Raw genomic sequence first — 24324 nt, forward strand, 5'->3', positions numbered from 1 at the left:
ATTGCCTGTTGAATGTTTTTTTTGAGATATAGGCAATTCTAAAAGCAGGAGGTAAAACAAAACATGTGACGGATCGTGTTTAGTGTTGCTTTTATTGAATCCTTTTAACATCTTACAGTTAAGGTACACTTGTATGTATTTTTCTTTTATGTGTACAGAAAAAGTGCATGATACTTTTACTGATTACACTCAAAATAAACATTTGATTACGCAGGATGCCAACCACTGAATTTCGATTTTACGGACTTTTTTGCAATGTTTTACAAAATATTGAAACATAAAATGGCCCGATTACAAAGAACAAAATACCCCTTACCCACCCTCTGAATTGTTAGGTCAGGTTAGGTAATTAAGTTAGGTCAAGCTCAAGCAAAGTCAAGTAAAGGTAGGTCAAGCGCAAGCAAAGTCAAGTAAAGGTAGGTCAAGGTCAATAAAGGTAAGTAATGTCATGTCACAGTCAAGAGTCAAGTTGAGTGAAATCAAGAGTTGTCATGAGTCAAATGAGTTAATTCTGCATAATATATTGATTATTACTAGCTATTTTGTACTTATATCCAACTGGATCTAGATCTGGATAAATAATTGCCATCGCCTCTTTAGGAGAATCATGTCAATGGGGGTCAAGGGTTAAGATTACATGAGTTTGAAGTACAGTATTGAAGTACAGGTGTAAATTGTCATATCAAGTAAGTTAAGCCAAGTGATTGGAAAGACAAATCATGTAAATAATCCAATTCGCATGGATTCCAGGCTAGAGCGATCGCGTTCTCTAAATTATAAGTTGTTTCTCAAAAAACTAGGTCGATAACCGGTTTGTGAGTGAGTGAGTGAGTGAGTGAGTGAGTGAGTGAGTGAGTGAGTGTGTGTGTGTGTGTGTGTGTGTGTGTGTGATATTTTCTATTGGAGGAGCCATGGTTGTAGGATGAGAATACACAGTTCAAAGTAGGTAGCAATGTAATTCCGCTGTAGTTTGCAGGATTAAAAATGGTTCGATCCTAGAATGTATTTCGTGCAACCATAGAATGTAAAAAATTTATAAAATGTATTTCGTGCAAGTGTTCCCAGGACCATCGCTCGATCCGAGTGTATTTCGTGCAACCATAGAATGTAAAAAATGTATTAAACGCAAGCTCCTCGGATAATTGCCCGATTCTAGAATGTACTTCGTGCAACCATAGAATGTGCAAGTTTCCTGACCATCGCCTGATCTTGGAATGTATTTCGTGCAACCATAGAATGTAAAAATGTGTTAAATGTATTTTGTTCAAGCTCCCCGAACCATTGCCCGATTCTAGAATGTATTTCGTGCAACAATAGAATGTGCAAGTTTCCTGACCATCGCCTGATCTTGGAATGTATTTCGTGCAACCATAGATGTAAAAATGTGTTAAATGTATTTTGTTCAAGCTCCCCGAACCATTGCCCGATTCTAGAATGTATTTCGTGCAACCATAGAATGTGCAAGTTTCCTGACCATCGCCTGATCTTGGAATGTATGTCGTGCAACCATTGAATGTAAAAATGTATTAAATGTATTTCGTTCAAGCTCCCCGAACCATCGCCCGATCCTAGAATGTATATCGTGCAACCATAGAATGTAAAAAATGTATTCAACACAAGCTCCTCGGATCATTGCCCGATTCTAGAATGTGTTTCGTGCAACCATAGAATGTGCAAGTTTCCTGACCATCGCCTGATCTTGGAATGTATTTCGTGCAACCATAGAATGTAAAAATGTGTTAAATGTATTTCGTTCAAGCTCCCCGAACCATTGCCCGATCCTAGAATGTATATCGTGCAACCATAGAATGTAAAAAAATGCATTCAACACAAGCTCCTCGGATCATTGCCCGATTCTAGAATGTATTTCGTGCAACCATAGAATGTGCAAGTTTCCTGACCATCGCCTGATCTTGGAATGTATGTCGTGCAACCATATAATGTAAAAATGTATTAAATGTATTTCGTTCAAGCTCCCCGAACCATCACCCTATCCTAGAATGTATATCGTGCAACCATAGAATGTAAAAAATGTATTCAACGCAAGCTCCTCGGATCATTGCCCGATTCTAGAAGGTATTTCGTGCAACCATACAATGTGCAAGTTTCCCGACCACTTAGTCATAGAATGTATTTCGTGCAACCATAGAATGTAAAACATGTATTACAACTTTAATTTGTAAATGTATTAAACGTATTTCGTGCAAGCTCCGACCCCCTAGTCTACGATTTACACCTCCGCTCATGTTGGCACCCACACTACGACCAATTATATTGGCACATTCCAGTTTCACAGCACCAGGCAATTTCTTATCGACTCAACCTACTGTGTGGATGCGGTTTTGTATCTGATGGCTCCGGTACTGAGAAGGTCTTTGAAAATTTTGTAGAAGACACATATGGTAAGCACTTAAAAAAAATCTAACTTCAGATGGTGCTGTGCAATGTTTTACCCATCACTCTCTCTGATTTGTACTGTCAGACATCATCTCCCGGAGTTAGACAAATCTCACTTGTGTGCAGGGTTTTGTAAAAAATCAACAAATTCTATTACTTTGAGAATGGGGTGGGGGTTTGAGCCATTTTAGTTCTCATCGTACAAAAACGAGTTTACTCTTAATGGGTATGTTTTGTACCCCTAAATACTAATATTTCTAACAAAATGTTGTGAAATTGAGAAATGGAAAAATGTTTGCATAGTAAATACATGGCACTAATATAAAGTAAAGCGTCAACAAAGGAACTATTTCTTCCTCACTACATACTGGCTTTGTATTCAAGATTTTGATTTTGCCAAGCTTTAATAATTAACATTCACGGATTATTCTAATCAATAGGGAAAGGATATTGTGATGGACAGTGTAATTGGTGCTATTGTAACATGTAGCTGTCTTCATAGTTGCACCGCTATAGTGACGTGGTGACTGCTGTCTGGATCATTTTGAGCAATGGTAAGGACAATTTATGGATAAAACTATTTAGAACAATAATTAATTTAGTTGTCTTCCTGTCTCTGACTCTCTCTGTCTGTCAGACTATCTCTGTCTCTTTCTGACACCGTTCTATCTCTGTTTCTCGCTCTTTCCATTCTTCCTTTCACGTTAAAATATTAACGATTCACCATTCACGCGTAAGGTACGTATACTCCCCTGTTCGATTGGTCGTTTTTATTTCTGAACATGGCAAGATTATAAATAGAATGAATCCCAAAAATGATATTTTTGTCTGAATGAATATTTCAATGCAATTTTCGCGAGTACATTTTTAGGATTCATATCCAGAGCAACCCTGTTGCTAGTCCTGCTTGCATACGGAGTAATCCGGGACTCGATTCTGACAATTGCCCCTCCTATCTCCGTGTTTAGTATCAAGTCTGTAATAATTATATATATAGACTCGACTCGTGCACCGTCTGTAAGCAGGACTACCCTGCTGTTGCAAAATAGATTGTTAACATGGCTCCCTTCAACTGAAAATACACATATTTCCTCCAATTAGTCTTGTAAAATAGTTGTCATACAAACCCCTTACACATGAAGGAAGTGTGCAATCGAATATTTTGTGCTATGGTTTTTGAACAGCGTTGTTCAGCAAGAGGTCAATCTACATTCAACCGGAAGTGTACATAATCTTTGACCCATGACGTCATTGTATGGCTCCCGCTAGCCTTTGATTCGGAATCCTTTTGCATTTGTACTCACCTTCCTATCGAATCAATATCTCAATCGTGAAACCCATATGCAACTCTTCAAGTAATATTTTTGATTCTTCTGTGATTTTTATTTTTAATATGGATCCCAAATATACTATATGTCATATGTGTACAAGTCTGGTATATAATGCTTGGGTAAAATGATGGAACCATGGTAAAAATCACCCCTTCTACATTATAATTTTACAAATGTTATGCCCCTTCAGTAAAATGAAAAATCTCGAATGGGAAAGAGCAAAACAAGAATAACTAGAGGTGCATGTAGCCACTAAATAATCAAAGGTTAGCCGAAGTATAATTATAACGTATTGAAAACAAGACATCTTAACAATTCAAGAAATTTGTTCCCTCACATAGTAAAGATAAATGTCCCTTTAGATGGACACTTGTTTCAGATTCTCTCTTGTGCCCAGGAATTAACAAACAATTTGAACAAAAAAGAAAAAAAAAGTACACGAACAAGGCAAGTTGATATCAGCAATGATCAACATTCCTGTGTGTAGTGGCAACTACTATCCAAGTACATTCATGTGTGTAGTGGCAACTACTATTCAAGTACATTCATGTGTGTAGTGGCAACTACTATTCAAATAAATTCCAGGTATAATAGTATATGTGTCAGTGAAAGCAATTGCTAAACCTGAAAGAGGTTTATTTTTGAACTATTTGTGAAAGAAATCTGTCTGAATGTGGAGCACACAAGTTTATTTCTCTATGCAAAGAATTTCTTGTAATAATTCAGAATTCCATCTTTTATATGATAGTGTATCCAGAACTACTAGTTGTCTTGCAATCACTGTACATAGCAGTCGCACGTAAATACTATAATTCAATAAAATTGCATGGCTACTACTGTACCTAGACTTCGAGTCATATTAATAGTAATTGAATCCGAAAATAACAATCCAAAAGTGTATGAATCCGAAGCTTTTCTTGGATATTGTTGGAATTTGGAATTACCCGTTCACGTACTTGTAATGTGACAGTGAGTAATATTTGTGTCTACAGCATTTTGAAAACGGGGTGTATTCAACGATTTGCCTTTATCACAAGACGAATAACTGTAAGCGATCAAGGGAAACATTAAAGGCTAAAACGAGGTAGGTGCTGCGCAACAACTTGTAAAATAGTAACGCGTTACACGTCGTACTCCCGCTCTATGTTCATGCCATCATGTTATCATATAGAGCCAACAGCAGTTTCACTTTCAATATCGTTCAGTCGTCAGATGTTGCACAATTTGTTAATTTTGAAACTTTTTCACTCCACATATGTTATATATTTCTTCCTATCATTATAATAACCTGTTGAATTTGATTCATTGACAGAAGTGAATATGTTTATTCATAAAATTTGTAAAATTATAATGTTGTACGTGTTTTGTAAACATTTCTCTTGAACATGTCACATGGAAATGGAATGTCATTAATCGAAAAACATCACCCAGCAAACATATTTCGCATTTCTCCATTTATTTTTTTGGAAAGAACCCATGATGATTCTCCTTACTTGATCAAACAAGGACAAAGAATACCAACAAAAACTAAAAAGCCCCACTTTTTCTAACATCTTGACTAAATCATAGAAATATGGATATAAGTTAAGATTTTGTTACATACATAGCAGTGATTACTTGTATTGTATTGGTGTGCACACATATCGTATTGGTATAGTTCTTGTATTTTAGTGCAATACCGCATTAAAATAAGAGCAGAACCCCCATTATGCGTTAGTGGCAATGTGGGATTGGGAATGGGGGCTTTGGTTGCATAAATTTGTGCTTGTGGTGTGTTTACTTTCAATTTCTTATTTTCACTTCTGTACCAGTACTGTAGATGACACTGCAAGTACTCATGCAAATATCTAGAGGGTGCCACACTGACATTCACATGTCAATTAGTGCTGTCATATTTTTCCTCACAGTTGTTGCCCTGTGCTCTATCTAGGACATTATAAAAAAAACATCTGCTTCAGTAATAATTTTTTGGTTATTTCAGGAAGAACCCATTTTAAATCAGTCTACTGTCTATATGATATTAAATTCTTGCTACACCATCATAGGCCTGTTATTTCTGATGACATATCTTATCAGAATTGTGTATCTACTTGTTCTCAGACTGTGATGTTTTTGTTGTAAAATCATTGTTAGCATTGCTATATATAGCACTGAGTCCCAGCTATGCACTTAATGCAGTCAATGTTAATGATTTATTGTGGTCATAGTAGTCATTGTGATTTGTATAGTGAATCTCATATACTTGTGTACAAAGAGAAAGAGAAAAAAATTCTTACTTCATGCATGTGTTGGAAGAAGGTTTGTATGTAAGAAGGGTGATGCTCAGTTTGACCCTGCCAAATGATGCTATCACCCACTTTCATTGACTTTGTGTAATCTAAAACAATAGATTTATTTTGCATCTTAGTCTGGCATACCAGTGTCATAATATAAATAGAAAAGACAGATTAAGGTTATATTTTAAACTGTATTTTTCTATTCTGACAGGATTTGAATGGTTGCTAGTTCTTACTATTGGTAAAAGATTACTATTACATCATGGATAATGCATATAGCACTTTTGGAGATGAAGAGGGTGGATTTGAGACTACTGCTAACAATTTTTCAGAGAAGGAAATCAGACATGGTAAGTTTACTTAGGATACAAGTTGAAGAGATTATCATACATTCCAACAAGCACTTTGAGGGCATCGAAAAGTAATATATGATTGAAATGTTCCACTTTTACTAGGATTGGTTGACAATTACTAGTACCTGGTAAGATGTAAATTAATTTTAATGAGTGGATTACTTCTGTCAGATGAACAAGTGGAACACATGTTTATAAAATAGTTCAATCTGGATGTTTTTAGCCCAAGTGAAACTGTGCCAGTGTGGTTCAGTAGTGCTATAGGCATGGTGCAGTGTCTGTCTGTCTGTCTGTCTGTCTGTCTGTCTGTCTGTCTGTCTGTCTGTCTGTCTGTCTGTCTGTCTGTCTGTCTGTCTGTCTGTCTGTCTGTCTGTCTGTCTGCCTGCCTGCCTGTTTGTCTGTCTGTATTTATGTAAATACAAATAAGCAATCATGTACTTTTTATGTAAATACAAACAAATGTGAAACAAAACAGCTATTTTGTACAAATATATTTAAGAGATAAAAATTAATTTTAATTAATTGATTAATTTTTATTAATAAACAAAGACAAATGAAATAGAATACACTGTGTCACTTCACCCTCAACAACCTATCCTAACGTGAAAGGGGTTGAATAATGTCAGTGATGTGTGAGGGTGCCCAGACATAGACATGGCATACCTTTCAGACTAAGTTATAACAAGGGGAGATCTTTTAGAAAAGTATGCTATTTGATGTGTAGGATTTTGGACATTAAGTAAGATCATGCCAATAATTACTTGGTAATGAATACCTCAGTGTTGCAATATTTGTTTACATGGATTTACATACCTTCCTATGTTTTTGTTACCAAGGTTACCCCACCTTAGGACAACATTCAGATATTTAGGTTTTACAGTTGTTGGCTTGGATACATAATGTGTCTAATATTAATATTTTAACCTGTCTGTCATCCAACACTGATGTGATTGGAATTTTACAACACGCCTGTATTTTGAGACCGTCATGATTTTAAAGGTTTATTGTGAAGTGAAAATCTCCCGTTGAAATTTGGTTAGAAGTGCGAAAATGAAGTTCAGCAATCGCATTGATGACATACCCCCTCCCAAACCCCCAAACAAACGAAGTTCACTTATTTAGCTCGTGTGACATCGTGCAATCGTCCCTTACGGAGGGTAGTTTAAGTTTCAGTACTGAATGGCCTTTTATCAAAATATAGTGAAGCAGTAGGGATGAAAGAAATTTGATTAAAATCTGATGTGGTGAATGTGGCTTTAATATCAAGTTGATTTCTTGATTTTGTTGTGTGCTTTTGGGAAGTAGGTGATCACTCACTCATGGAACAAATTGAAAACAAGCAAGAATGGAAGTTAAGGAAATAGAGGTAAAGCAATCTAGCTGTACTCCTACATCAGATTGTAATCAGATTTTGATGAAGGGTTGGATGGGATATAAGATAACGTGTCTATCCCATCAGATGGACTGAATTATCTTGTGTTGACTGAAAATAAATGTGCTGGTATGTATCTGTAGAAGTCAGTGGATATTTCTATGGTAACCATATTTGCATATGTTAATGTACATGTGTACAAAGTTAAGGGCTCCATTCAGCAACTGATATCATATAGTGTAGTGCAGTTTAGTGTTTGTAGTATAGTGTACATGTAGTGTAGTGTTGTGTTGTATTGCATTGCGTTGTGTTGCATTGCATTGCGTTGCATTGCATTGCACTGTGTTGTGTTGCGTTTTGTGTTGTGTTGTGTTGCATTGCATTGTGTTGTGTTGTGTTGTGTTGCATTGTGTTGTGTTGTGTTGTGTTGTGTTGCATTGCATTGCATTGTGTTGTGTATTGTACAACATGAAATATCATCAGGTCAACAATAGATATGCAAGCAAAGTCACTTGAACAAAAATGATACAGGGTTTTTATCCATCACACAAAGTTATTGAAAGTCAGTGTGAAATAAAATAAAACTCCGGAGTACTTAAAACAAAAACTGCTTAAATTGGGCAAATCTTGTACTTAGGTTGGTAATTTCTGTGGAAATGAAATAACACTCTTACTGAAAAATAAACAATGCTATGACACAACAGATGTAATTATCAATTGAGATGGGTTTGAACCAGAGTAAAGTTACAACTCAATTCTAGCATCTTACAATTAGTTTGCTTGTCTTTGCTTACACCATGTACAATGTGTGATATGCTAAATCTATGTACAGTGTGTGACAGCAAACTTGGTAGCTTTTGAAATGTTCAGTTTTATCTTTACACTGATACAGCAATGGTATAACTATGTGTGTCTGAACAGGGTGTTATTGGTATATTTTACTATAACTTGTTTGTATTATAAATTACACCTAAATGTCTGCCAATACTGTCTTTTGTCTCTTCAGGTTTCATCAAGAAAGTGTATGCCATCCTGTGTGCCCAGCTGGTTGTTACCATGGCAATCATTTGCATTTTCCTCTATGTGTAAGTTAATCTCTTTCTGATTGTTTTATACCACCTATAGTCTTGTTAAACTCACCCAAATTAAATATTGCAGAGAGGGATAACTTCAGTTTAAAGTGTCAGTCTTATATTGTTGTTGTATTATAACTGTAATTTGACATTGCTTCTTCTTGAGGTGGGATATATGGTATTGTGTTCAACCAGAATTGTGAAAGTCATCAATAGGGAACTTGCAATCCAGACTGAGCATGCTCAGATGCAAAGGATTATGGGATTATATGTGGTTATCGTAATACCTAATCTGGAGCTACTGATAAAATTAACCTCCCACAATTGTCAGGGTAACTATGAATTGATTATTTGTGGTTACAAATAATGTCTCAACATTGTTTACAATACTAATTGATTAGTATTTATAATCACATTTCCCATGATGCAACATTCAACATGTAGTGTTTGCAAGTTCCCTATTGTACATCATGGGGTTTGCGGCCATATGAATTAAAATTAGGAATGTAGGGGTAGAGAGTAAAACCGGACAAAACTAGATGTCTCTTTATCATCCTTCCAGCTTGTGATAATTGTGATAATGTTCTTTGTTTTGCAGAGATGAAGTAAGAATCTATACTTATCAAAACCAATGGGTCTGGTGGGTTGCATTGTGAGTACAATTCTATATCTTTGTGTAGTTTTCCACAACCATTTACAGTAATGGCAACCCATGGGCTCCAGCAGGGTTGGATGAAATAACATAAACTTTACATACTTTTGGCAAATGCATGCAAATGTCTACAATGTATAGAGAGGTAGTATTATCAACAACATTTATATTGATATTGAAAATTGAAACATTTTTATTCACATCGTTGTTTATCCAGGATTCTTACATTCATATGTCTGATTGCAATGGCCTGCTGTGATGGTGTAAGGAGGAATTTTCCAATCAACTTCATCTTTCTGGGACTGTTTGTAAGTATTCATCAGAAAGTAAAGGTCAAATATCAATGTCAAAGGTTAAATTAGGCATCCTATTGTATCCCATCAGGAAAGACCATTTGATGTCCCTTGTATGTAGGGTATTCATATTGTATTAGTAGAAATACTGGAAATCCATATAACTTATCTGTGGTATTTCCTTCTAAGTACTTTGGGAATACCAAGACAAAAATCAATTACTTGTTATCAGTTCCAACAGGATTGCCCCATGCACATACTACTCAAGGGGATGGTTGTCACCAACTCTACCCAGTACCTTTGAATATTGCAAGTAAAAACTGTTTGTCATTGATGGCGACTTTCATCTATACAATAACTCAAAAGTGAACATGTCAATATGCCTGCCTATAATTCATATATAGAATGAAAGTTATGTCATATTGTTCAGCCTTATCAGGCTTCTAAACCACAACTGTATACTAAACCACCCAATACACAGTGCAACTAGCTGATAGTGCAGCAAGAATGTCTTATCTTACAGACATTCATATAGTAAATGAAATTTTTATTTCAAATGTACTAAATATAAAACAAACCAAAAAGTAACCATAGCAGCAACGTCGTCTCTCACGATGCATCTTAGAACTAAAAAATCAACCGTGTTGTTAATTTTTACTAGCAGAAATAATTTCTATGTATCAATGAATCAATGTACTAATTTATTTATATTGCCATGTAACCAGACTTTATGTGAGGGTGTATTGTTAGGTTGTATGTGCACTGTGTACTCTACAGTAACAGTTCTAATTGCTGCTGGCATCACTGCTGTAAGTCATTACTTAAAGTCCCTCGATATCAATGCTATCATACCCATGGAATCTCACTTTGGTATAGCCCAGATACAGTTCATGTATATTGCTATCTGCAAACTGGAACATACCAATATACTAGGGTTTCTTACAAGGGGTATTTGTCAAAGGTGTGCATAAGGTATATAATCTTGATGTATATTCTCTTGTTTTTACCTAAAAGAAAATAGAGTGGGGCAGATAGAAAGATAATAGAATGAGGCAGATAAAAAGATGATAGAAGCTAGCAAACTTGAAACAAAAAGTCATAATACAAAACTTATCAAATTTCAGAAATATAATGAGTAAATCCAAAAACCTTAAATTTCTATGGGTATGATAGACTTGAATTACTTTAGGAGATTGTCATGTTTTAGTTTGTTTCTTCTTTGCATGTTACAGACAGTGTGTGAGGGCGTCTTACTGGGCTGTGCATGTAGTACATATGATACTGATGTGGTGCTGATTGCTGCTGGGGTGACTGCTGTAAGTTTGGTTCTCTGTCAGTATATACATAGGGACACATAATCTGAGTCATACAAGGGATTACTGTTATGGATATGCTACACTGAATGTATTCTCCCCATCCATAAGCTATCCCCATCTAAATGGCACAGAAATTCCGACCTGAGGTGGGATTAAGGACAGGTTGAGGCTCATGTAGACACAAATGTGTCCTGGACCTGTCCTGAAACCATCCTGACTTAGGACACCTCCAAGAGGTTTCCTGAAACCCTCCTAACTTAGGACATAAGAGGTTTCCTGAAACCTCCTGACTTAGGACACCTCCAAGAGGTTTCCTGAAAACATCCTGGCTTAGGACACCTCTGAGAGGTTTCCTGAAACCCTCCTGATTTTGACCTATGTGCTGTGTGGACATGTTCCCGTCCTAAAAGTTCCTAATCCCTGAAGCATATCCTCGGTTTTCTTTTCTTCTAATTCTATACATACAAGATTATGTGTCCCTGTGTATATATCCATGTATTCAGTCAATTCCATGACTTTTCATATCTCTCCCTCGTTTGCTATGTTCCATTTTCCATAAAATTAAATCTTGTCATATTGTTATATTTATTCCTACGATGTCTATATGTCATTTTTACTCCAGCATCAAAGTAATGCATATCAATTTTGGATGAAAAATTATCTGTATAACCCTGTATTGCAATACAAACAAGACTTCAATAGTAGATGAAGACTATTCCTGCATGTAAATAGATGGATTATGAAAAGAATTGTATTTGAAGAATGTAATAAACATTATTTATGAAAGACATGATAAACAAAAGAGAAGGTTTTGAAGCCAAGACTTGGCCAAAGTACATCGGTAATTTATTGGGAACAATTTTACAGTTTCACCTCATGTATTTAGCAAATAAATGACTCCTTCATTATTTAATGATCTCTAACATTACACAAGTAATAATGACACTACTCCACATTCTGATTATCCACAGTGCAATCATTTCCTAAAGAGTCTCACATAAGGGTGCCAAGATTGTATAAAATGTGTGTGAAAACTTGGCTATCTTGGCCCAAACTGTCAGTCCAAGAGCTGCTTTCAAATAGCACTCCTAGAGTTCAAACTATGTAATCTTTTGGGGTTTTTTAATCACTACACTGTGTTATATTCAACTTCTATTATTTTCTCATTCAAGACAGACGCAATAAAAAGATATTGTTCAGATTACAAGAATCAAATAAGACCGTAAAATATAGTCACTTTGGAGCCATTCCAAGATGACTTTATTTGATCTATATTTTAGTGTTTTTACATGACCTGTTAAGTGAATGGATTTATTAACTTCATATTGCACCAAAATTTACAATTAGCTCATCCCTTACCTTACACTGAACTTTTGCACAGATGAGCCTACATCATGACTTGTTAACTTGTTATTTTTGTTTCTCCACTAGTTCGTAGCCCTGGCTTTAACAATCTTTGCTTTCCAAACCAAGGTAAGTTGGTAGTCAGTACTTTGAGGAAATCCAGTTTGTAGTGTTTGATTTTCCACCCAGAATTCACTGTCAGTGCAATCACTTTACATGTACTAGGTTCAAAGACAAATAAAAGTCTCACAGTGACAGTTAAATTATTTTTGTTATAGTGTCAGTTTTAAGCAGCATTATTTTCAACTTTTGTTTAAAAAAAACAAAGTTGAAAAAAGTGCAAAATTTAACAAAGTACAGAATTGAATTTCTGTCATGGTATTAAATGAAGACTTTCTGAAGGTTTAGTTTAATTGGTTATAATGCAATGGAAAATGACATGTTTTGTATGTTGTCAATAATTATAATAGGGAAGATTATCTGTGTATGATGTCCAATCATAGACACTGCCTATGGTCCAATCAAGAGGACCCTTTCAAAGGCCATTCTTTTCACCCCTTTATTACTGTAACTTATGTACAACACACAACTTGATTGCACAGATTTCATTGACTTTATAACCTGTATTTTGTATATTATTTTCAGATTGACTTTACCATGTTCAGTGGAATACTGTTTGTACTACTGATAGTTTTATTGGTGTTTGGTTTCTTGGCCATTATCTTCCGTAATAGGGTGAGTCAAATTTTGTACATCAAAAACAGTACACAAGATGTGTGCCAGCTAAGTCAATTTGATGCACCACTGATACACTGTAATTCTTGTGATGCACCAGAATTTGGTGCCCCTGTCATTTATTATGTGGTACATGACAAGAAAGCATAGTTTCGTGATTTAAACTATTACTCTTGTTAAAGGGCACATTCAGGCCGATGTTAAGTTGCTGGTGAGGAGGCCATCAGTAGAATTCTCGGAACCTGCAATAACTTCAGGCACATCTCAACTGCACATGTTCATTTCCATACACATCATTTGCATGTGTGTTTACCTGAATACATTTGAATACACCATGTTGACAAGAAGCTGATTGGCCAGTTCTGCATTGAGGATTTTCAAACCATATTATCAACATTTTACAAGTCTAGTTACAAGCTAACGTATGAGAGATCGAATGGAATATACCATAAAAGCACCGTAAAGAGACTATTTTACAGAACAAATGAGTACAAATATTGGAAAATGAAAACTTGACCTAAATTTCCTTCAATGCATTATTTTCAGATACTGGATATGGTGTACGCATCTCTAGGTGCCTTGATATTTGCTGGGGTAAGTTAGATTTATTATTCTGATATACAGCTTTAATATATTCTTATTATAGAAAGTGATATTCATAATTTGTATTTCAGATTACCATATCATTTATATGTTGGCCCCATAGCACTGCATTATATTGCATTATATTGTATGAGAACAGTGGTTTGCAAGGTACACCATGAAGACCATTATTACTCTGGTAATTGAGCCTTTGCGATCGGTTTACTAAGACAGACATAAACTAAAACTATTGTCGCAACATGTTGATACAACAGTGATAAGCTATTGAATGGATGTTGGTTTAATTATAGAGTCAGTAGGGAGGTGTCTGCAGAGTTTTAATGACAAAGTTCCATGAATGTGCAGTGCACTGTTTTGAGACTTCCAATGTTTACACTATCTTGATCACAGTGTGATTAGAATTGCACAACAGAGGAATCACTATCACCCACTTGTGTAATATACCACATTGAAGAACAATAGATTTAGTTTGCACCTATCTTAGTAAACCGAAAGCTCGTATATCATGACTATAGAAGCAGGTTATTGTTTCTGCAGGTATTGGAATACAAACATCTACATTTCCTTCCCTTGTCTCACATTTTAACCAACTGTTTTTACTCCGCAGTATCAAGTACTATTGATATTCTTCTCATTAAACATATGCTTGTGTTTCAGTTGCAGCTAGTACAACTTTAAATAACCCCAAACATTGTTTATCATAAAATTAAGACACGTCAGTGCACTGACGTAGCATGTGACAGGTGGCATTTGGAGAATAGCCAAATTAATTCAAGCCACAACGCTGAAAATAGTTTGTTCTGTATGAATAACTTTGCACATTTCTGTTTCTTGTTACCAGTATATAGTGGTAGATACACAACTAATGATGGGTGGTAAACATCGATATCGACTGTCTCCTGAAGAGTATATCTTTGCTGCCCTCAATCTCTATCTGGATATAATTAATTTGTTTCTCATGCTTTTGTTACTTATCAGTAGAGCCAGAGGATAGATCAGTTAAGGATTTGATCAGCTAGGGGTCAGATCAGCTATGGATTAGATCAGCTATGGATTAGATCAACTAGGGGTCAGATCAGCTATGGATTAGATCAACTAGGGGTCAGATCAGCTATGGATGACAGATCAGTTGTTGGCTCAAGTCACACAAATTCATAATCAAATGATGTGATCACTTTCAAAGTGTAGCCTTTTGTATTGAAAACAAGTTTGTGATGAAACTGGCTAAATGTGAGACGGTTTTAGCATAATTTGCATAAATATAGCATTACTGAGTCATCGCTGGTAGAAATATCACATCACTAAAGTCAGTCATGTTAGAAATATTGCATCACTGAGTATCTATTGGTACATGAAGAACAATCTTAATTGGTTATAAATTTCATTGCCCCTGGTGTAGATATAATAGTCCATTTATTGTCCAATTCCTTCAGACACGCTAGAATTTGATCTTCTGATACATATAAAGTGTGTCATATGCTGTAAACTATATTTACTATTATTTGCTGATTTCATTTCAGTGTCTGTGATAATAACGTAGCTGTTTGTGTATTTCAGTTATTGTATGCTAGTGTACATTCTTGTTCAAGTCATTTTTGTTGTGGAGAACAGAAAACATAGCACAGCCTGTCATGTTCATTTTGTATTTTCAGTAGCATCTGCATTGGTATACCGTACTGTGATGGAACTACAATGTCATTTTATTCTCTTCAAGCGACATTTCATATTTTTATTTTGATACTTTTCCATATTTGTCATCACTAGGCCATGGTATACATGTGGGTTTTGTCCTCACACATCTTTGAATCATGGTGGATGAGCTTAACATGGAAGTTTTTTGTATTCATGACTTTCCTAATTGCATATTTTTGCTTCCACCTAGTCTCTAATCCTGTGATTTAAAAAAAAAGGAAAAAAGTTTTGCGCGACAGAAAACTTTTTTGGTCTTCTTTTTTCAAGTAACCATACTATCTTTTGGAAAGCATCATATTTAGGCACATAATACAACAATGGTCACCCCTATCATGGCTGTTTATATCATTGTGTTAGTGTTTCATTTAGTCATGTTTTTCTTAATGATGATTTTAACCACATTTGTTGATTTCATTACAGTTGTTGATTTCATTACAGTTGTTGATTTCATTACAGTTGTTAATATTGCACCATTTCTTGATTTCATGTTTGTTGATTACATCACATTTGATTTCATTACATTTGGTGATTTCGTTAATTGTGGACATTTGTCAATTTCACTAAATGTGTTTATTTTGATTTGTTGATATTGCTACATTTTGTTGATTTGCTATACATGTATTTGTTGATTTTGCTACATTTTGTTGATTTTCGCTATACATGTATTTGTTGATTTCACTACATGTGTTATGTATTCATTTTGTCTTGCTGACAGTACTTGGTGGTGGATACACAGCTAATGATGGGTGGTAAACACAAATACAGCTTATCACCAGAAGAATATATCTTTGCTGCCTTGAATCTCTATCTAGATATCATCAATTTGTTCCTCATGATTCTCATTCTCTTTGGGAGGGCCAGATAACTGTGTTGATTGCTACAAGGCCTAGAAAAATTGTGTTCCGGTTACCCGACCAGGCCTAGTTTTTCACTTCTGACCCTTAACTGTTTTTTTCATATCTGAGGAAAAAAAATAAAATTGCAAAATTTGTGAGGTCTCGCAAGAAATAGTGGATGCGGAAACTGACATCAACTTAAAAAGATGATATAAAATTGTTTTTCCAATCTGTAATGGATGTACATCTGATGAGAAACCAATAAAACAGAGACCATCTGGAAAACATAACTACCTAAACTAGACACTCTCAAATGAAAAAAAAAGCAAAATTAAAATAAAAAATCTACCTACCCCGCCTATTCTAAAATTGAGTGTTATCGGAACCACACATTTTTTTTTTACGCCCAATAGTCAGGTTATATATCATTACTGATCATTACTTAGAGGATAAATGTATTCATTGCTACAACAGTCAGATGACACCAATTACTGAGATATATCAAACATTCATGGGGTATATATATATATAAGTGTGCCCATCAGATAATATCAAGTTTGACCATAATTTTATACTTTTGTGTCAAGTCTGAAGAGTGTCATTATTTTCAAGGATATTTCAAACATCATTTTTACTCACCAAATTAACTGTTGTAAAAGGGAACTTATCCCTCATAGTATTCATGCAATTTTTTGTTTGTTTTCAATTTATCCTTTCGAATATTCATGACCTCCAAATTTTGTTACTTGCTCATATTCATAATCATAATCATAAAAAGCACAGTTTCTAATGTTATAAAACGTGATAGTGATCTCAAGATCGTATTGATTGTTTTAAAAAAAGCAAAGACCCTGAGTCACTCGTGTTTATGTTCATGAGCATTGTCCAAGAGTTATTACTATTCCTGACACATCGCCCTCTATGGCAGCTACTTTTGGGTCATAGGTCATGGAGCAGAGCTTTGATTGGGGTTTGAAACTATGGGAACAAAAGAGGGAAAATATTCAAAATGTATGTAAGTAAGGTTGTTGAATTTAGCAATGTAAGCTAGTTTTTGCACCATATAGTGCACATGATTTCACTCAAGCATGGCGTAGTAATTTCAGATTTTTTTGCACATCGTAAAGTACTAGTAAGTCACTTGGAAGTTAGTTGAATATTAATTTGATGGCAGTGCAACATTTACTCAATTTAATTCAGGGATGTTTGAAATTGTTTCGTGTTGCACAGTAAAAAATGCTGACATTTAAAGTCAAATGGAAAGGAAAGAAAAAAAATTATAATTTTACTGTAAGCATCAAGCATCTTGAATGGTTTTCTGCATTTAGCCAGATTTTATTTCCAACGAATGGCATGCATGCCTGTAGTGGTGCAAAGCCAGAAAATAGATTGGCCTTTCCAATGAATATCACCCCCTAGTGGTGACTAGTAGCGGTAGAAATTATTAAAGATTTTCTAGTACTTTTGTCTTTTAGTGAAATTGCAGTCATTAACTCTGACCAGAAAACATAGTAAATTTCATTTTCTAAAAACAGAGAGGTTAAAGTGGCCATATCAATTAGAATTTGGTATTTATCATGATAAACAGAGATATGAATGACTTAGAAACACTATGAGATAATTTCTAAACTTCCAAACTTTCTTACCTTCCTTGGTATTCATTGAAACTTGGAGAACGTATACTGATTACCAAATGATGAATTAATGAGATATTTTGTAAAAAAAATGTAGTGATAGATATATAGTATAAATTGTTAATTGCATGTACATACGCATTTGTCTTGATTTTAAAATGTAATTTATGCATAAAATTATTACTGAAATAAAGTACTGTGGTATGTATAGATTGCGCTTTGAACTTTAAAGTGGAAGGTAGGGTTTCAGCATTAATGATACATTTAATGGTGTCATATAAAATATATATTATATATATATATTAATAGAATAGCAAGGCAAGTCCTTTCATGGTGGACTTCATATCTAGACTGTAAGGTACATTGTGAGAAGGGTTGATCAATGTGTGAGGGCGCCCTAACACAGCGTACCTTACAGACTACCTCATATCCTAAGGTAAATTGTGTTTGCAGACAGGTTGCTACATTTACCTCTTAGAAGTCCTTTCATGGTGGATTTATCTTTTTGTAAAAAGGTATTTTTGCAGACAGGTTGATACTACAGTTAGCTCTTAGAAGTCCTTCCATGCTGGACATCATTTCCTTATAGTAAAAAGTGTTTTTGCTGACAGGACTTGACAGTATATTTAGCTCTTAGAAGATTTGTACTTGGAGATTAGTCTTCAGAAATTTGATATTGTATTGTTATTGTAACCTTGAACAAATGTAACATATATATATAATGTACATGTTATGTTTGACTTAGTCGTGATTCAAAGAGTATGTTTATACGCAAAGACTGCCTTGTTGGTAAACAGAATGTATGTAATGTTTGTGCAATTGTTTGGGTTTACTGTTATACTATTTTCTAATTTAAATTGGTATGCACACTGCTATATACCTGCAAATCTGCCCAAAAATTGTCAAAATACAAATGCATGTCTTACAAACTTTCATTCATCGCAAACACGATTTAGCTAATTTTCTCTATTTATTCAAGAAATGAATGACCATCCAAACCAAAAACATACGAGCAAGGGCACAAATGCAGCTCACTACAACACTTGACCATCTAAATCAAAACATAGAGGTCGCTTATACAGCTCACTATAGTATATTTTATCAAAACATTTTCATATGTAGGACTTGATAATCTTGAAAGTTGTTGGACTGAAAGTTGCATCATTTTCATATCGCCAGAAAGATTAGTCATAGTGGTTTCTTTTTTGAGTGAAGAGGAGGAACGACTAAGAGTGCCCAAAGCACGTCTTTCAATCTACATTTTTCACAATACAGATTGAAGTAATTTCTTCATGCAACCTGGCAGGCTTTGACTGGTCCTGGGATCATCCTGGTATTTTGAGATAAATACAAATTGTCATCTGTATTATGAAATGATGTCACTTTGTTCCTTGCATGCTATTGGCTTAGAAATAAAGAGCAACAAACTCATACTTCTGTGTGTATTCTTGTTTTTCTTTTTCACTTCTATTAATTTCATAAACACACATACACACAGCCATGCACAAATTTGTACAAATAATATTATATGTACACAATTTTCTTTTGCACATTTTGCTGAGGATATGTCTCAGTGTAGACACACAAAGTTAACATTTTTCCAAATATGAAATTACCTCATCTCAGTATGATTGTGACATCTTTTATACACAATCCATATCTTACAAAGTTATATTTTGCATACATATGAGCTTTATCAAAATCACTCTTCATTCCATATCAGTCTGAATAATTGCACTGATATATGTCAGTTCCTATTATTTATTCATACATGATGTGGTTGGCAGATTTTCTGTGGAACTCATTTTCTTAGGCAGGTTTTGCAGCAACAGTTTGCATTCCAAAGGGGGTGTCAGGAGTACACTTCACTGTAATCTTGGACTTGTCAGGAATATCTTCATGTGTAGATACTCACTTCACCACTGTAGTCTTGGACTTGTAGGGAATATCTTCATGTGGAGATATTCACTTCACCACTGTAGTCTTGGGCTTGTTGGGAATATCTTCATGTGGAGATACTCATGCCATTCTTTCTTTGATTTTAGTTGTTGTAGTTCATAGTATGGAAGCTGATAGAAAAACAGAATGATAGTTAACAATGAAATTTAAACTCATTTCAACATATCATTATTATAAACCCATCTATTGCATTTAAATGAGTAATCCACATAATTAGTGTACCTTAACCAGAATCTTATCTCTAAGTTTTAACTTTTCAAGTTCTCAATAAGTGATGTACTGCTTTTACTTCTTTTTTGTGTTTGTGTAGTAATGCCCAAACATTGAAAATGAAGAGAAAAATGACCAATATATGTTATGTAAAGACCAGCAAAACAGCTAGGCTGTTGTTCTTGCCTTCTCACATCAGCCTTATCTTTCCAATGTGAAAGAGGTAGGCTGTTAGTAGAGGACACCCTGAAATGGTAAATCTTACTAACTACATGTACACAGAATTTAGGGTACATGTGCACTAGGAAAAAACAAGATAAAGTATGATGGCTGTCTGTGACTATTACATGTACTGTAGTTTCTCAGTAAGATTAGAGACAGCATCATCTTATCACACTAACCAAAGTGTATGTCCATACTGCAGTTATTGACTTTGTTGAGTTCGGTGGGTTATTTGGAGTGGCCATATGGATGAAGATTGGGGTATTTATTTTAGATTTGTAATTTTAAAAAAAATCAATTTTATCATTGCTTATCATCAGACTTCAATTTGATTAAATACAGCTATTGGTGGTAATTTTAAAATTCAGCCCGCAATGTTCTATATATATCCATTGACTAGACGTGAGTGGCGAGATCTTCAAATTCTAAACAAATGTATAGCATCTAGACAAATTCTAATTACCTGTGCTAGTTGGTAACCTAGGAGTTGTAGATGTCTCTGACGAATTGCTTCCATTCCAGTCAAATGATGACAATTTGTACAAAGTTCTGACATTTCAGTTAAGCAAAGAGCAATCCTGTAAAACAAATACAAAAACACATTATATCTTGTTGTACTACTGTATTTCTTCAACATTTTTTGAATATCATAAATTTGAGTGATATTAGTTGAAATTCATTGGCCTTTTTAAATAGATTATACTTTCCTTTTCAGAAAACTTTTTTGATATTGTACAGTACATATGTATAACTAGACTGTATGTCACATCATTCCAGATGCATCAGTGTTCTCTTCATGAGAGTACATTGATGGATGATGACAGCCCAACAAGTATACCAAGATTTCGCGGAGTTTCTTAGGCTATTACTAAGTTCTAGAAAGAAATATGTTATTTTTATATGTATGCAAATGTATGCAAATTAGTCAACTTACAGTGTGTGAACTCCTTCCTGCTGATTGGCTGGTAGTATACAACCATCTTTGTCCAACTTTATTTGAATATCTAATATCAAAAAAAATGAATCAAGAAACCACGAACTATGATGAAAATTTCAAGACAAAAATAATTCTTATCTCGCTCTATAAACATGAATACTGAATACCCTCCTCTAGGACTTTTTGATGCAAAGCAAAAATAAAGCAAAGAAAATTGTATTTTGAGACAGTATTTTCACATTAGTTTTTGATAATGAACAAAAATGCATATAGACATTTAGAGATTTTTTTCAATTTCAAATTAAATTTATACAAAACAAGAAACAAAAACATATGGTTGGTCTTACCACATTCCAAGCTTTTGCTTACCTATATGATAGATGTATGGTGTTTGTACCCAGAATGCAAAGTGGTTATCCCCGCCAAGTAGCTCAGCCAATTGTCTTTGTACATGGTGAATCATTAACATTGGTTTGGTTTCTAAAGCATCAAGATCAAAGGCACGGTTCAGGTTTCGAGTTTGATATTTCTGTGGTAACTTGGGTAAACGGTAAGAATGGCATTCTAGATGTAACGCCATGATGATCTGAGTTAGCCGAGACTTGACATAGAAATCAACACTTGTTCCAGAACCTGTTTATGAAATTAAAGATAAAAACATAAATACACAAGGAATAGATACACAAATCAACAATAAATACTGTAAACCAAAATATATTCACCGCTAGAAAATCTTGCTGGAGAAAACCTTGAAAAATATTTGTAAAATTTTTCTAGTACTTCCCAATGATTTAATCTAAATGATTCACTGAGCTTGTTGAATTGTGTTTATGCACAAGAAGACAATTCTTAGTTTTCCAGTGAAATCAGCGAAAATAATTTTTCAGTGAAAATTTGTAGGTTACAGAGAAATGGAAAAAATTCAAGGAGAAACAAATTCTTTTTTTATGGTGCCTATAAATGTCAAGTAAATTGGCAAATATAAAACTTGTAAATAAAAGCATAAATAATGAAAAGACAAAATATTTGGACTACCTTTGAACCCTTTTGGTATATAAATTTTACTTCCCTGTGTTCCCTCAACATAATATTCAGTGAAGTGAAATTTAAACATAGATTTGGGCCTCAGTTACATACATATTTAGACAGGTGCATTATGGGAAAAAGTATAGTAGTCTGCACCTTAAAAATGAGACTTCTAAATTTGAAATGTGTGACCGACATTCATGACTGAAAAAATCAGGAGGAACTAATTTTCAAAAGAGAGTTAACCTGTCTCAAATTTATCAACTCTTTGTAGTTTTCAGACCTTTGAGTATCATTGTGACCTCAATGTGACCTGGATATGAGGTCAAACTCATTATACATTCAGCAGACTTACCTTCTAATTTCTGTAGAAAATGTGCGCTGACAATTTTATGGATGAAATTTAGTGGAAATCTGCCAAGTAGTACACAGCAGTGAAGTAGATCCAATACATCCAATGCCTTGAACTCATACCAGCGATAATTCAATGTCTCTTCTATTTTCTCAAACACCTCTCCTGCATTGATTGGTTCATAGTTCAATCTTCCAAATGGTAGCATGACTTGAGTCAGCTGAGCTGTGGTGAATCTTTCAGTGTTATCTACAAAATATCTGGAGACTGTGTCAAAAAATGGCACAGACAGATAACGGTTTGAACCAAAATATTGCATGATTCTGGCAAGAGTTTCTGATGATAACTCCGGTATTCTTCCAGGTATTTCCGCTTCCAGGACTTTCAATAAATTGGCATCACCAACTCGGAAGAAAACCAAAGATCGCATAACCTGCCCTAATTCTGATTCAGTAAACTCTTTGACAAATTTTCTGCACCGCTTGGATAACAAAAACAAACATTTCAAGTTTTCATGATCTAGAACTGTTAAATAGTGAAGCGTTCTACTAAGTTCAGATTTTGCCATAGAGGGCGCTAATCTCTGAATACTATCACTGACATGGGACATCAATTGCTTTGGAATTTGTTGGGTGTCGTTCAAACTTATCGCCTTCAAGACAAGTGGGATATCTGCACATTGAATATCTGAGTGAAAAGCTTCTATCTCTTCTAAACCATGTTGGAGAAATGTAGACCTTGTGCCTTGAATCTTCCTCATGGGTGAACATAACATACTTATTTCCCCAACTGACAACTTCTTCTCATGCAGTCTTTTCTCGGCCGTGTGACATAGAAATTCTGTCAGTTCATGTTTTTGATAAATATGCAAAGCAGTAACACCTTTTAATGATTTAACTAGCAATTCAACACTTAGATCTTTTGCCATTAAACTGCTACATAAAATCTGAAATGCAGGGCTTTCTAACAGTAAATTTTTGCGTTTGGGATTTTCAGATTTTTGATTCATTTGACCAAGTCTCTGCAAGGCTGTGGCTGCATCTTCTACTGTTAGCACAGGAGTCCACGAATTGACCAAAGTCAAAATTTCTTTGAATTGTTTACAAGTATCAAGTTTATCTTTGAAAGACAATTCTCTTGTCGAATGAGCTGTGGCTGAAAGTCCATCCCTGCTTTCAGAACCTACCAACACTATACCATCGAAAATTCTGCTTTGCTGTATACTACCGGTGTCGGGAGATGCTCCTACAACAGCAAATGATTGGTCTCGATAGTCGTGATAGCGCCTACTTTGGTTACAAGCACGTCCATCTTTTTCTTCTACTGAACTTGAAAGACGCCGCAAATCGGAAAAACACGAACAGTTTCTGACAGTTATCACATTAGACAAACGCTTTCTTGGCAGCTTTGTTATGTTCAAATAACTAACATGTTTACTCGATTGAAAACCACGGAGAACAGGGTACCGGAGCATGATTCTAACCGTTTGTTCGGGCCTAACCGTTCACACTGTACACAAAGTTTATGGAGTCAGTAACTGTTCTCGGAGTGTAGCCAGACCGAAGTTCTGCTAGCGTTCATTACAGACGCAGAAGTGATAACATTTACCTGCATTCAAACACTTCCAGGTGCTCTCTGTCATGAATTCATCGGTCTCATCAAAGAATGCAACAATCGACGTGCATTTTAGGACAAAACGTTGAGACATGCA

At 34.9% G+C, this 24324-nt stretch overlaps 2 protein-coding genes across 2 annotated transcripts; one reads left to right on the forward strand and one right to left on the reverse strand.

Annotated features, from left to right (window-relative positions):
* Positions 1–4654: 4654 nt before the first annotated feature.
* On the forward strand, positions 4655–19357 carry LOC144447359 (protein lifeguard 1-like). Its single transcript, XM_078137342.1, has 10 exons — positions 4655–4812; positions 6216–6354; positions 8736–8814; positions 9401–9454; positions 9672–9762; positions 10980–11063; positions 12495–12536; positions 13053–13142; positions 13689–13736; positions 16153–19357. Exons 2-10 carry the CDS (start codon positions 6267–6269, stop codon positions 16300–16302), a joined length of 726 nt encoding a protein of 241 aa, XP_077993468.1. The 5' UTR covers positions 4655–4812; positions 6216–6266; the 3' UTR covers positions 16303–19357.
* On the reverse strand, positions 18874–24087 carry LOC144447728 (FAST kinase domain-containing protein 3, mitochondrial-like). Its single transcript, XM_078137807.1, has 5 exons — positions 22617–24087; positions 21605–21868; positions 21233–21302; positions 20762–20876; positions 18874–19976 (listed from the first exon to the last, which is right to left on the reverse strand). Exons 1-5 carry the CDS (start codon positions 24085–24087, stop codon positions 19878–19880), a joined length of 2019 nt encoding a protein of 672 aa, XP_077993933.1. The 3' UTR covers positions 18874–19877.
* Positions 24088–24324: the final 237 nt, after the last annotated feature.

The sequence above is a fragment of the Glandiceps talaboti genome, chromosome 16 (genome assembly GCF_964340395.1).
Source record: "Glandiceps talaboti chromosome 16, keGlaTala1.1, whole genome shotgun sequence".
Taxonomy (NCBI): Eukaryota; Metazoa; Hemichordata; class Enteropneusta; family Spengelidae; genus Glandiceps; species Glandiceps talaboti.